General features: G+C 41.6%; 1 protein-coding gene across 3 annotated transcripts in view; it reads left to right on the forward strand.

Annotated features, from left to right (window-relative positions):
• The window catches only part of NIPAL3 (NIPA like domain containing 3), a 60,026-nt gene that overhangs the window by 35,549 nt on the left and 9,112 nt on the right, over window positions 1-15,365 (forward strand). For all 3 annotated transcript variants that reach the window (XM_072609325.1, XM_072609327.1, XM_072609326.1), the window contains exons 7-10: window positions 748-844; window positions 6,612-6,747; window positions 8,005-8,093; window positions 12,575-12,638. In XM_072609325.1, the coding sequence (XP_072465426.1) occupies window positions 748-844; window positions 6,612-6,747; window positions 8,005-8,093; window positions 12,575-12,638 (386 nt within the window). The remainder of the gene's footprint in view (window positions 1-747; window positions 845-6,611; window positions 6,748-8,004; window positions 8,094-12,574; window positions 12,639-15,365) is intronic.

The following is a 15,365-nucleotide window of genomic DNA, read 5'->3' on the forward strand; positions in this document are numbered from 1 at the left end:
TTCTGTCCATTACCCCCCCAGTTGAAGGAACTCCAATGTTTAGCTTAGAGGATCTAAACAAGGATGTAAAACCCTGGTCCAGGTATTTGAAGAGAAAAGTTAGCATTTTTTCTGGTTGGCTCTGGAGGGCATGACCAGAAACAGTGGGTGGATTTTGCAAAGATGCACATCTAAGTTTGATGTTGGGCAGAGCATGCACCCCAAAGTGCAAAGGGGCTGCCTGGAGAGATGGTGGGCTCTCCCTTACAAGGGCCTGCAAGCTGCCGCTGGATGCCCATTTGTTAGGTCATCCTGGAGATGATTATCATTATTGGGAATGGATTGGAAGAGAGAGCCACTGAATTCTCTGTCAATGCTCAAATTCTATGATTTTCTGAGTCCAGTTGAGTCTCATAACTGCCCTGTAAGGTAAATGCTACAGTTATTACTATTCCAATTTTTCAGATAAGGAGACTGAGAGTTGGAATAAAGAACTTTCCCAGGGTCACATAACCACAGACCTCACTCTACCCTGTTCTCCCTGCAGGCTTAGCCAGGCTGGTTCCCATCACTCTCTTCCTCAGAGCTTCCTCAGTAAGTGGTGCAGTTACGGGGCTTCCATGGACTTGGAGGGCAAAGAGTTGCCACCACAGTGTGGTGTGGCCTCAGCAAAGCCCTTTCCTGGAGGGCTTTTATATAGATGGAACCGTGAGTGGTGAAGGTTTTACACGGATGAGTACGGATTACTTTTTATCTCTTCTTTTGTAGCTCGTGGAGATCATTGTGTTCTGCTTACTGCTGTATTTCTACAAGGAGAAAAACGTCAACTACATAGTCGTGATCCTCCTCCTGGTGGCTCTTCTTGGTGAGAGTTCTCTTCTCTTTTTTCTTTCTTTCCTTCCTTCCTTTCTTCTTTCCTCCCTTCCCTCCTTTCATCCTTCCCCTTTCTTTTTCTTCCTTCTTTCCTTCCTTCCTTTCTCTTTCTTTCTCCCTTCCTCTCTCCTTCCTTCCCTCCCTCTCTTTCTCCTTTTCCCTTTACTCTCTCTTTCTCACAAAACAAGACTCACATGTATCTCAGTATATATTGAAATCATTAAATTGAGCTGTGGTAAATTGCTGAACTTTCTACAAAGGGTTCATCCCCCTTTCTTTGCAGCAACTAGCAAAAAACCACACCCCCAAACACACCATGTTGTGGTATCGGTAGTTTGTTGTCTTTATTTGAGAAGGCTCCCTGGGAAGTGAGGCTATGGCTGTCATGTGAAAATAGTCATTGAGAAAGAGGCATCTTGGTACAGAGAAGGAACACTAATTCTGGAGTCTAAAGACTTGGGTTCGGATCCTCCCTTTGACATTATATGTGTGACCTTGAGGTTCAGATCCTGAGTTTGGTACTTATTATATGTTGTGACATTGGATTGGACAAATAAGTGACCTTACCCTCTCTGAGCCTCAGTTTCCTCATCTGTAAAATGAGAAAGTTGAACTCAATGGTAGCCCTTGGATCTATGATTTTTAGATATATAACTGAAGTTAGTGTAACTACGTACTTATACACATATGTGTGTATATAAATATGTACGTATAGGCATACATACATATGCATTCACTTATGTATGCATTTTAAAACTTGTTATATTTATAAACATGGTTCTCTGGGTCAGTTTTTTATAGATACAGATCTGTTGTTGTTCAGTCATTTCAGTCTTGTCCGATTCTCCATCATCCCATTTGGGGTTTTTTTGGCAAAGATACTGGAGTGGTTTGCTGTTTCCTTCTCCAGTTCATTTTACAGATGAGGAAACTGAGGCAACCGGGTGAAGTGATTTGCCCAGGGTCACACAGCTAGGAAGTATCTGAGGCTGGATTTGAACTCAGGGAGATGAGTCTCTCTGATGTTAGGCTGGTTCTCTATTCACTGAGCCACCTAGCTGACATACGCACATGTATCTATATACATATACATGCTATCTGTCTAAGATAGATAGACAGAATATTAATTAAAATATTATCAACTCCCTAGTCTGACATATACACACACCCTCGTATCTCTATCTATCTACATACACACACATACATACATACATATAAATGTGTGTGTGTGTGTGTGTGTGTGTGTGTGTGTGTGTGTGTATCAGGCTAGGGAGTTGATAAGCTTTTTTTTTTCCCCCTTAAGACTGGGTGGGTTTCCCTATGTTGTCCAGACTGGAAGCACATGAGCCACTTGTGCTGATGGGAACAGGAACTTTAAAGTGCCCAGTTTCTGGCCTGAGGCAGTTTGCCCTTTCTTAGGCAGCCTACTGGCCATTTATAAGGGGCTTCCCATATAATGCCAGACTTCAGATAATCCCCCAGATGAGGGGATTCTAGGCATGTACCCACACCCCATACACAGAGGTTGGTAACCTTCTAAAAAAATGATGTGCCAAGGTACCAAATCTTTCCCCTCTGACTTCTGGGCAGTCCTTCAGTCTTGCTAGCCACTGCTTTGGACACAGAGGGGCAAGACATGGCATGTGATGGGCATGTCTCTAGCAAGAACTGGTACAGCAAGTCCTGGGCAGAGAGTTGAAAGAGGGAGGTGTGTACATGAGTGGCGGTGGCATCCACCAGCCCATATCAGTGACCTGCAGTCCATTGTTTGCAATGGGCACATGTGCCACAGATTGCCTTAGCATAGTCTTAGAAATTGGCCATAGGGAGAGCCATAGGCACTTAATTGGCTCCCACCTATTCTTTCACCTTTGGAAATGGACTTGTCTTTTTAAAAAAAAACCCAAGAAACTAGAATAGCAAAATCTTACATGGAACAAACAGCTTTAAAAGTCTTTCTTCACAGAATGCCTTGGAAGGGGCCTGGCAAGCTATTTAGGAATTCTATAATTTTTAGATCCACATATTTAGCATTTTTTTTATGTAGCCAAATGTTTAGAATTTTAGAACCATAAATGAAGAGTTGGGAGGGACCGTAACATTTACTTAATCCCACCCCGTCATTTTCCAGATTCCAAAAACTCCATTAGTCCAACTCACTCCATTAGAATGTTAGCTTCCTTGAGAGCAAGTACCATATTGTGCCTTTCTTAACCCCCCAGCATTTAGCCCAATGCCTGGCATACAGTAGACCCTTAATGAATACTTGTTAATCAAGTGATATGTGAGAGAGAATGCCTACTGGTCAAGTAGCGTCTGTTGGAAGCTTCCAGTGTGAGGAATCCCTTTACCTCCTGGGGCAGCTTGTTCCAGCTTTTGATAGTGCTGATCAGATTGTTTCCTTTAGAAACACATAATTAAGTCATACTTTTATCTGTCTCCCTATAATTTCTTTCCGTGGCTCCCAGTTCTCCTTCTGCAGCCAAGCAGAACAAATCTAATCCTTTCCACCATGACTGTTCTTCAAGTACTTGAAGGCAACCATCTTATCACCTTCTAAGACTTCTCTTCTCCAAATATTCTGTTACAAAGACCCTCCCAGTTCTGACATTCTGGGTTCTAGAGCCCTTCCTACCTCTGACATTTCCTGTTGTGATATCTCTGATATTCCATGTTCTAAGGGCCTTCCAAGCTCTGATGTCCTGTGTTCTAAGGCCCCTCTCAGCTCCAACATTCTGTGTTCTAATGGCCCTCCCAGCTTTGATGTTCTCTGTTCTAAGGCCTCTCCCATTTCTGACAATGTGTTCTAAGAGATCTACCAACTCTTGACAGTCTTTGATTTTATAATCCTAATTAGGCAGAATGATACAACAGAAAAAGGCCACTTGGAATACATACAGTATTCCAGGGAATATTTAATTAGCCTCTTTGCATATTATCATCTCCATGCGGTTAATTAAACCATAGTTGTTACGTGCTGTGATTGCCACAGTTGTAGACAGAGTTTAGCCTCTACTGGCTATCGAGGAGAAGTCAGAGAGCTGGGTGGCCTGGCTTAAGAAGCTTCCTTGAAGGAAACAAGCACATTGGTCAGCTCCTTGAAGGAAAGGTCAGAAAAGATCTAATTCAGTTTGCTGACTGTAAGTGAGTTAAGCTAGAGCCTGGACTACCAATATGGTGCCTAGGAAGCATAATAAGTATTATCAAGATAACAAAAGATATTATTATTTCTCTTGTTATAGCATAACATCAGACCTGTACAATGAAGTGGTATTTAGTAAGGTCCCATCTACCCATATGGTCTCCATATCTGCCTTTCCAACCTCATCTTAATCAGGCACTTTGGTAGGCACTGTAGACACAAAGACAAGTGTATCTAAATAATCACTGCTCCTAGATCTGTCACATTCTGTTGAGGGAGACAGTATGTGCCTCTCTGTCTCTAAAGAATAAATAAAAAATAAAAGGAAAGTTGTTGAATAGAAAGTATTTTAGGAGAGAGAACATTAGCTCTTCAGGGATCAGACATCATGTACTTGAGCTGTGTCTTGAAGAAAGAATGGGTTCTGTAAGGAGGGAGCGCTGTTCAGGTTTAGGGCAAGGATGGGAGAGGGAGTGCTGTTCATGAGAAGCAGAGAGAAGGGCAATCCCCCTAGACTATGGTGGGCAGGAAGGGGAGTTGGGTATAATGAGACTGAAAAGGTGGGTGAGGATTAGGCTGTGAAAGGCTTTAAAAGCCAAGCATCCTAAATTACCCCTCTTGTTTGTATGCCTTTAAATTTCTCCGTCAGTCAGCATTTATTCATCACCTGCTTTGTGCCCCATAGTGCTAAGCACTGGAGACATAAAGAAATGCACAAGACAGTGCATTGTCCTGAGGGCAAGCCTGCCCTCTAGGACCTCACAGTCTAGTGCAGGAGGGAGGAGGGGACAACATGCAAACTACTGTATACAAACAAGGTATAGATGGGATAAATTGGAGATAATCGATAGATGAAAGACACCAGAATGAAAAGGGATTGGAAAAGGTTTCCAGGAGGAGGTGGAATTGTAGCTGGAATTTGAGCACCTGAGTGAATGACCCACTCAAGTCATTTGTGACACTCTGCTAAAACACACCCATCTGCATATGTCTACGCTATCGGTAGAGTTGTGATTTGATCCAGTCATTTCTAGGAAACAGTTTGAAATTCTTTGACCAAATGATCTCACTACTGGGCACTACTCATTTCCAAGGAGATCAAAGACAAAAAAATGGGGAGAGGGTGTAAATCTATACATAACAAAATACTCCTAGTGACACTTTATACAGTAGGAAAAAACTGGAAATAAAGTAGGTGCTCATTGTGTGGTATATAACTAATGGAATATATTATTACATCATAAGAAATTCAGAGGAACAGGTAGGAAATAATAAGAGGAAAAAGAGAAGAAATATACACTGGTGGTTGTCCTCCATTCTCAAGAAGACCAAAATGACATCACTGTGTAAGGTACAGTGTGTCCAGCCAATACAGGTTCAGAAGGCTCTACCACAAGTAGGGCGCAAATAGTCCACTGGAATATTTGGGATAAAGATGGCTCTAAATTTGTGCACTTCATGTTTCTTTCTGCATAAATAAATAAATGGATGGGTGGATGGATGGATGGATGGATGGATGGATGGATGGATGGATGGATGGACAGATGGATGGATGGATGGATGGGCAGACGAATGGATGGGTGGACACGTGGACAGATGGATGAAGGGATGGATGGACGGATGGATGGATGGATGGATGGGTGGATGGATGAATGGATGGATGGATGGATGGATGGATGGATGGATGGATGGATGGATGGATGGATGGCAGTTGGATGGATGGACGGTTGGATGGATGGACGGATGGATGGATGAACGGATGGATGGATAGATGGGTGGATGGATGGATGGACGGATGAATGGGTGGATGGATGGATGGATGGACAGGTGGGTGGATGGATGGATGAAAATTATTTTACATACTTAACTATGTTCAGAGCACTCTACTGCAATCTGGGGATATGAATAAAAACTCATCATAGTCTCAGGTCTTAAAGGAGCTCCTAATATAATACGTAAAGATAACATATAAATAAATGAAAATTTTCCCTTAAATGGGAGTTCTAAGCACAGATTAAATATAATGAATTTGCCTGTTGTCTCCTTCATTATATTGTGAGCTACTTGGGAACAGGGATTGTCTTTTCGTCTTTCTCTGTATCCCCAGTACTTAGCCCAATACCTTGCACTCAGTGGGTAGTTAATAATTGTTCTGTGGCTGTAGTTCAGAACAGAGGATGAAATGCTGAATACTTTTTTCTGTAGAGAGACATGAGACTATGGGTGGCTAGCATTTCTATTGCACTTCAAAGTCTGTGAAGAATATCTCATTTGTTCCTCACACCAGTGGGAGGTAGGTGCTGTTATTATCCCGATTTTATAGAAAAAGAAATTGAAGCAGGTAAGTTGTCCAGAGTCACACAGCTAGTGAGTGTCTGAGATTGGATTTGAACTCAGGTCTTCATGACGCAAGGTCCTGTGCTTTGTGTACTGAGTCACCTAGCTGCCTCTGTGTGGCATGCAATGTAAGACATGATGGTTTTATCCTTCAGTTTTATCTGTTTTTCTTTGTTACCAGGATTCTATGGGATTAGTGAAGTTAATATTAGAAAATATGTATGTGAATTTTGTCTTTGTTAAGAAAATAATTTTTGAAAATTCTGTGAATCATTTCCAGGTTCCATGACAGTGGTAACTGTCAAGGCTGTGGCAGGAATGCTCATCTTATCCATTCAAGGGAACCTCCAGCTTGACTACCCCATCTTCTACGTGATGCTGGTGTGCATGGTCGCCACGGCAGTCTATCAAGCTGCGTAAGCCGCCTTCTCTTCTTGCTGCCCCCTACCATCCTCCATTTTCAGATGCTGATTAGGTCCCACTTTTGAAACCATGGGAGAAAAAGAGCCTTAAAATGAAAGATATCAACGATATTTATACTCCCCAGCCAATTCCTCCAGGGGTGGCATCACATTTGCTCCAGAAGGGTCAAAAATCCTACAAGATTTCTCTTAACCCTGAGGAACTAAAAACTATATGAGGAGAGCCAGCCTAGAGCAGCAGAACACCTTCTCTAATTTCCTATCCATGTCAGTTGTCTGTCATTCCTCTGGTATCCTCAATTGGCTCAGACCTACTCAGTCCAATTCCAGGGCATTTTGCTAGGTGCTAAGGTTACAAAGAATTCCCCAAAATGGCATCAAGGGGTTTACAGTCTATTAACAGGGAAAGAGGGAATGCACAAAAGAGCTATGATATGATTGGACATATAGAACCTATATCAAGTTGTTTACCATTTTAAAAAGGGAGAACAGAGGGAGAAAAATTTGGAACTCAAATTTTTTTTTAAATGAATGTTCAAAATTGTCTTTACATGTAATTGGGAAAGAATAATTTTTTTTTTTTAAAAAAGAGCTATAATACAAAGGGAAAGGTATAAAAAAATGTAATGAGAAGGTACAGCCAAGGTACCATAAGGGTTCAAGGGAGAGAAAGATTACATCTGGATAGAGGAAGAGGAAGGCTTCATGGAGGAAGCCTTTGAAGTAGACCCTGTAGAACATTACCTCATCCTTCAGAGGAGAAAGAGTAGAACTGGAATTTCAGGCCAAAGAAAGAATTTTGCCAGAGGCAGAAAATCAGAGGGCGGCATGTTCAGGGAACAGTGCCTGGTCTATCCAGAATGTAGGATCTGAGATTTGAGGGTCCAGATCTCTCATCTTTCTATAGAAAGGAGTGATCAGTGTTTCATCCCTCTGTTCTGAACCATGACAATCCATCAGTGGATCAATAAACATTTACTAAGCATCTACTATGTGCCAGACACTGGGTTGAGTTGGAAAGGTGGCCAGCAGAGAGACAGGTAGATGTGAGTCTTCTCAAGTACCATTTCTTTCCTCAAATGTGATGCCAAGTAATATGAAAGTAATGATAACCTTGATTCTTTTGATACTAGATGCTTTCTTGAATTTTCAGGTTCCAGCATAACCCACTCATAGTCAGGGCATTGAATCATCAGTTTCCTGACCTTTCCCCCAAGGAACTGACCAATGTACTTGTTTGCTCTATTAAAGCTTCTTAAGCCAGGCCACCCAGCTCTATGACTCCTCCTTGATCGCCAGTGTAGGCTACATTCTGTCTACAACCATCGCCATTACGGCAGGTAACTATTGTGAAATGCCTCAATTTTCTTTTTTTTTTTTTATAGTTGACAATATGGAGATGACACTAATGTACAATCCTAGGGGCTAATCAAGCATTTCTTATCAAGTCATGCCTTCTTTTTCTGCTGGATCATTCTGCATGATGAGAATTATAAAATTATAGATGTTAGGGTTAGGAAGGACCTGAAAGTCTAACCCCTTCATTTTACAGATGAAGAGAGTGAGGCACAGAGAGTTAATCTCAGGTTCACAAAGCTAATAAGTATAGGAAGTGGAATTGAACCTCAGGTTTTCCTGGCTCCAAATCCAGTGTCTTATCCATTTGACAGCTTACATGGGTCCTTATAAAATTCAGATCAAGAAATGAAAGGTAGTGAGCTGGAGCAATGGATAGAATGCTGTACCTACATTCAAGAAAGTATGAGTTAAAATCCAGCCTTAAATCCAGACACTTACTGGCTATATGAGCCCAGGGAATATGCTCTGATTCTCCATTTTCTTCTGTATAAAATGGGGATAATAACCACACCTCTCTCCCAGTGTTCTTGTGAAAAGCAAATAAGGTAATATATGTCAAATATTTGGCAAACTGCCATATAAATTTGCCACAGAGCTTGGAGGGCCTTAGAACAGAGGGTGGCAGAACTAGAAAGAATCTTAGAACAGAGAACATCAGAGCTGGGAGGGCCCTTACAACAGAGGATGGCAGAACTAGAAAGAATCTTAGAACACAGAACGTCAGAGCTGGGAGGGCCCTTACAACAGAGGATGGCAGAACTAGAAAGAATCTTAGAACACAGAACATCAGAGCTGGGAGGGCACTTAGAACACAGAATGTCAGAGCTGGGAGGGCCTTAATATGGAGAATTTTAGAACTGGAAGGTATATAAATCTATGAGTATCTTGAGCTGGAAGGACCCTTGGAGATCATTTAATGCAACCCTCATTTTACTGGTAGGGAAACTAAGGACCAGAGAAATAGCTTTCCCAAGGTCGTACTGGCTCATAAGTAGTGAAGGAAGAACTCATTCTGATCCTTTGATGTGTTCTTTCCATTTCTGCAGTTAGATTATTGTTTGTGGTGATTTGGTCACAGTTCTATAATTATGTGGTAATCTTTTGACCCCAACCTTAAGAAGAGCCCTAACTTTCATTGACCTATGTACTCCTGAGATTCTGACAGGAGGGATTGGGGGGAGGGGGACCATAGGGAAACCAAATAAAGTTCTCAATTCTACTCTGTATGTGGAATTGCCCATATTATTTAGTGTTTAAGTTTAGAATTTTTAAAAAATAAATCAAGTGTTTTTAAATAAAAAACCGTTCTAAAGTACACGTCCATGAGAGTCCATTAAAACTTAACTCATGCTTACATATTGGCCTTACCAAGATCTTCATTTCTCTGATCATATTTGACCCTCTTAACTGCCCCAGGACACATTCCATCCCTGTATTAACAAATAAGAAGAGAACACAGCTTTCTGGAGAGCTCTGAGGTTTATAAAATGCTTCCCTCTCAACAACTCTGGGCATGATAGGTTGGATATGACCCCTGGGCCTAACATTTCTGTACCACTGACTCCAGTAGGAGATGATCCTCAGGATCCCAAGAGGAAACCTCTAGCTTCCTTAGCACCCTCCCTCAAGGGACCTTGGCGAGCCTTGAGATGGGTTCTGTAGGTCAAAATCTTCAGAATTCTACTGGGCAAGGTCACTTGAACAATCCTCAGTATTTGTATGGTAAGGATGTATCATATTTCTAGAGCAATTAGCAGTCTGCAGAGCACTTTGCTCATGACCTCTCTGTGAAATAATTAGTACAAATTACACTGTCCCCATTGGAAATGATGGAAACTGAGGCCCAGAGAGTTTAAATGACTTAAGGTCATCCAGAGCCAGGATTCCAAACCAGGTCTTGCACTGTAACTCTTAAGACTTGGGGTAGGATAGAATAGGGAGACTGAATCTCAGAGAAGAGAGCAGCTGTATTACTAGGAATGCCTTTTTCCCCCATCCCTTTTCCCAGTGCTTGCTATAAATAGTCCAAATATTAGGTAGTCTTTCAGGCCAAATAGGGCTTCTGTAAAATCTGAGCATGGCCTAATTAAAGTTTTATTGTTGAGTCAGTTTTTATTCACGTCTGACTCTCCATGACCCTATTTGGGGGTTTTTTGGCCAAGATACTGGAGTAGTTTGTCCTTTCCTTCTCCAACTTATTTTACTGATGAGGAAACTGAGGCAAACAGGGTGAAGTGATTTGCCCAGCGTCACATCGCTCATAAGTCTCTGAGGTCAGATTTGAACTCAGGAAGATGAATCTCCCTGACTCCAGGCCTGGCACTCTCTCCACCGTGCCGCCTAGTTGCCCTTGGTCTACATAGATAATCAGTGGTGTTTAGCGAGACGTTCGGAGAGAGAAGTGACTGTGCTTGTGGTCACTCAGCCCGATCTGGGCTTCCTAACCCAAGTCTTCTTCCCCCACGTTGTGCTGTCAGTTGGTCCAACTATAAGAAATATGAGTATATGTATAGTTTCCTTCCAGAATGATTTTATTGGTAGCATGGCTCGATAAATAGTAATAGATAAATGATAAATATATGATATACAGTAATATATATTATATAGAACAAATATATATTTATTAATAATATGAAATATAAATAAATATAAAATAAACAAATATGATATATGTAGTAACGTATACATAGCGATAAATAATTGATGAATTAGTGGTAAATAACAAATATCACTAATCAGTAGTAATAAAGGTAGGCGGGCAGGAAGTAAACATTTATTAAGCACCTACTATGTTCCAGTCATTCTGGGGATACAAAGAAAGGTAAAAGACAGTCACTGACAGGCTGATGGAGGAGACAGCATGCAAACAAGCCTGTACAATCAAGCGGGAGATGGGATAATTTGGAAAAATCAACAGAGGGAAGGCGGTAGATCAAAAGGTTTAGAGAAGGACTTTTTGGAGAAGGAATTTTAGTTTGGATTCAAAGGAAGCCATAAGGCAGAGATGAGGAGGGAGAGAATCCCAGACATGGGAACGGCCGGTGAAAAGGCATGGGGCAGATGAACTGAGGCTCCGTCTAACCCAGTCCCTTTGCTTTATAAATGAGGACGCTGAGGTTGCTCAGAGTCTCACAGGTATTCAGTGAGTTCACTGAATTCACAGGCAGAATTCAGCCCCAAAGCTAGTGTGTTTTCAGTTGATTCAAAAAGAGTTCAAACAGAAGGAAAAAAAAAAACCAGGGCAAATGGTAGTGGAATGTTGAGCAGGTATCACACGGGAAAGCAATGTAATTTAATGGTAAAAGTCGTGGGTCTGGAGTCAGGGAGGACGTAGGCTCAAATCTAGCCTCCTGACATTTACCGGAGTCACAAGCAGGGCGACTTACTTCATCACTGTAAGATTCAACATTCTCATCTGTAAAATGGGAATAATACTCTCCACAAAGTATCTGCCTCACAGGCTTGTGAGATTCAAAGGAGATCCTGTACATAAAGTGTATTGAATTGCTTTGTTTCAAATCTAGCCTCTAACACTAGCTGTGTGACCTTGGGCAAGTCACTCTTTGGACCTCGTTTGCTTATCTGTAAAATGACGGGTTCTCCCGTCTCCCAGTTCTGAATGCAGGATTCTATGATCCTATGCTATGTAGATAACTGTTTTTATAGTTAAAGGAACTCAGCACATAAATGCATTTTCTTTGCTTATTTGTTAGTTGATAATTCCTTTGATTCTGCCTTATTAAAGACAAGGAGATGGGATTAAAAAAAAAAAAGTCTTGCCCTTTATTTTGTGTTTGTTTTCGCTGAAGTTTTAAAACTATTTTTTATTTAAAAATTTTTTCTATATTTAAAAAAATTTGCTATATTTTATTTTTCACATTGCTTAGATTTCCCATGTATCCCCTCTCCTCCCAGAGAACCATTCCTTATAACAAAGAATTTTTTTAAGAAAAAGAAGATAAGAGAAAAAAATCCAGCAAAACCAGTCAACACTTCAAAACAATGTGCAGTGTTCTCCTTCTGTGGACCCCAACCTTCTGCAAAGAAGCAGAGCAGGAAGCAGGAGGAAGGGATGAGGTTCCTTCAGCTCTCTTCTTTGGGGCTACATTTGTTCTTTATAATTTCACATCTTTCATGTTCTGTTATTGTATATCATAGTAGTCATTGTGTGTTTTGTTGTCCTGGTTCTGCTTACTTCACTCTACATCTGTTCAGGTAAGTCTATCCAGGCTTCTCTGTATCCATCCCATTTATCATCTCTTAGAGCACACTCAGATTCTGTTAACACTCAAGTGCCATGGTTTGTTTCGCTTTGCCCCAGTCACTAGATACATCTACTCAGTTTCCACAAACAAAGCACCGCTGTGAATATTGTGTTGTATATAGAATCTTTTCAAGCTTATTTTTAAAATTATGTTAAAGAAAAGCACTTAAACATTTTTATGGTTTTTTCCTATATTAGGAGCAACATTTTACTTGGATTTCATCGGTGAGGATGCTCTCCACATCTGTATGTTTGCACTGGGGTGAGTTAATGTCCATCCTCGTTGCCTGCACACAAACACATAGTTTAATTTTTTAAAAAGCTTTATTTATGCTTTTTGTTTTTCATACCACTGTCATTTCAAACTACAGACCCTTCTTTATAACAAGGAAAAGCTCCAGTTAAAACCAACAGACAAAATGATAACCTCTGACTCCATCCCCATATGCCTCAGCTCTAACAAGAGGAGGGGAACGCCTTCCATCCTCTATTCTCTGAGACCACAATGTGTCACTATGCTTAAAAATGATCGATTTCAAGCTGGATTAGCCCTTGGAGGTCATCTGGTGCAGCCTCTCTCATTTTCTGGAGACCTCAAGAGGCGGCTAGGTAAAACAGATGGAATCAGGACTGGAGTTCAAATACAGCCTTGGTTACTAGTTGAGCAGGTCACTTAACCTCTGTCTTCCTCAGTTTCCTCATCTGTAATATGAGAACAATAATATCTTCATCCCAAGGTGGTTGTGAGGATCAGATGAGACGGTAACAGCATAGTAACTGACAAATAGTAAATATCATATAAATGTCAGTTATCATCATCATCATTATTATTATAAACACAGCACAATGCTTGGGATGTAGCAGACTCTATATAAAATAATTACTTTCTTCCCTTCCCCTAGACTTTGCTAGAATCACACAAGTGGCAAGTGTGAAAATTAATCTGTGTTCAATGGTATTCGAGTATCGTTTTTATTTACATCATTGTACTTGGTGTATATTGTTCTGCTTTTCATCATAGGATTGTAGATTTAGAGCCGGGGGAGCTTAGAGGTCATTGAGCACAATCCCTCATTTTACAGATGAGAAAACTGAGGTCCTGAGATGTTGTCAGTCACCCAAGAAGCATCTGAATGATTACCATGTGCCAGACGCTGCACTAAGGGCTGCCCTGCCCTCAACAACCTTATAGTCAAATGAGGGAGACGATGTCTAAAAGACAAGCTTCATTGTAGGTGGAAGGTGATCTCAGAAAGGAGGGCTTTCTCATTCGGGAGGACTGGGCTCTTCCAAAAGGTGGGATTTCAGCTGAAATGTGAAGGCAGCCCGGGAAGCATGGGGGCAGAGGTGAGGAAGGAAGGATATTCCAGGCATGGAGGACACTTGATTGTAAACACTCAGAGTTTGGTAAATCACTTGAGTGCCATGTGGAAGAAACTGTAAGCAGGCCAGAGTGGCATGTGACAGAATATGTGGAGAGGGGTAAAACAGGAAACTGGGAGAGAGGCACCAGATTGTGAAGGGCTTTAAATGCCAAACAGAGTTTATATTTGATCCTGGAGGTCAGGATCAAATTGATTGAGCAGGAGGGGACACCATCAGATCTGTCCTTGAGTAAAGTCACTCTGGGAGCTGAGTGGAGGATGGTTTGTGGTGGGGAGAGACTTGAGGCAGGGTGAACAGTTAGAAGGCTGTTGTATTAACTCAGGTGTGAGGTGATGACTGCACCACGGGGAGGCAGGGGAAAACCATGGGAGTGAAGAAAAGGGGACTTGAAAGGAGTGAAAGGAATGACCCATACTGGACAACAGATTAATTATGGAAGGGGAGTGCAAATGAGGGACTGGGGTTGGGAGTCTGAGAAGCTGATGGTATCCTTGACAATAATAAGAAAGTTTAAAAGAGAGGAGGGTTTGGAGGGAGAGATAATAAGCTCTGTTCTAGGCACATTGAGTTTGAGATACCTAGAGGACATTCAGTTTGCATCTCCAAAAGGCAGTGGTGATTCAGGACAGGAGACAGGAAAGAGGCTAGGGCTGGGGGGGGGGGGGGGAGAGAGAGATTGATAGATATATTGACCTGTCTGTCTATATCTCTATATATGTATATGTATGTTATATACACACACACACACACACACACACACACACACACACACACACACAGAGATATACATATATATACATATACAGATAGGTAGATAGGCAGAGAGATAGGAGAAGAGGGACATCAACGTTGTCAAAGGCAACAGAGTGATTTGTCCAAATTCACACAGGCAGCAGGGACTTGACCGTGGGTCCTCTTCCTCCAAATCCAGCCTACTTCCCAAAGTTACCCTATTTTACTCTGCCTAAATTCATACAAACCTCTCTATGTGTTTCTGAATTCCTCCTCTCTGTAGATTTCTTAGAGCCCAATTCAGCTTTTCCTCAGTCATAAGGCACTCACGTGGAGCCAGAGAACCTGAGTTCAAATCCTACCACTTTTGGTCACTACCTGCGTAAGGTCGGGCAAACCATTTAACCTGGGCCTCAGTCTCCTCATCTGTAAAATGAAGAGATTGGATCCAGTGACCTTTGAGGTTCCTTCCAGTTCTAGATCTGTGATCACTTGATTCTAGGACACCCTTGGTAAAGTAATGGCATGTGTAACCTCCAAAACAATAATAGCTAGCATTTATCTGCACCTGCTATGGATTGTGCTAAACACTTTGCAGTTATTAATCTCATCTGAGACTCACAACAATCCAGGGTAGATGCTAGCATTATTCCTATTTTACAGATGAGGAAACTGAGGCAAGGAACAGCCAAGTTCCTGAGTCACCCAGCTCATATCTGAGGCTAAATCTGAACTCGAGTCTTCTCGCCAGGATCATTTTGTCATTGTGGGAGAATCATTTTAAGCCACAAAGGTTTCCTGATGTTAGGAAGTTGTCCTTAGCAGGAGAACACAGTCTTCCCCAGTTCCCCAGACTCCTCCCATTTCTCCA

The sequence above is a fragment of the Notamacropus eugenii genome, chromosome 5, assembly GCF_028372415.1.
Source record: "Notamacropus eugenii isolate mMacEug1 chromosome 5, mMacEug1.pri_v2, whole genome shotgun sequence".
In the NCBI taxonomy this organism is placed as follows: domain Eukaryota; kingdom Metazoa; phylum Chordata; class Mammalia; order Diprotodontia; family Macropodidae; genus Notamacropus; species Notamacropus eugenii.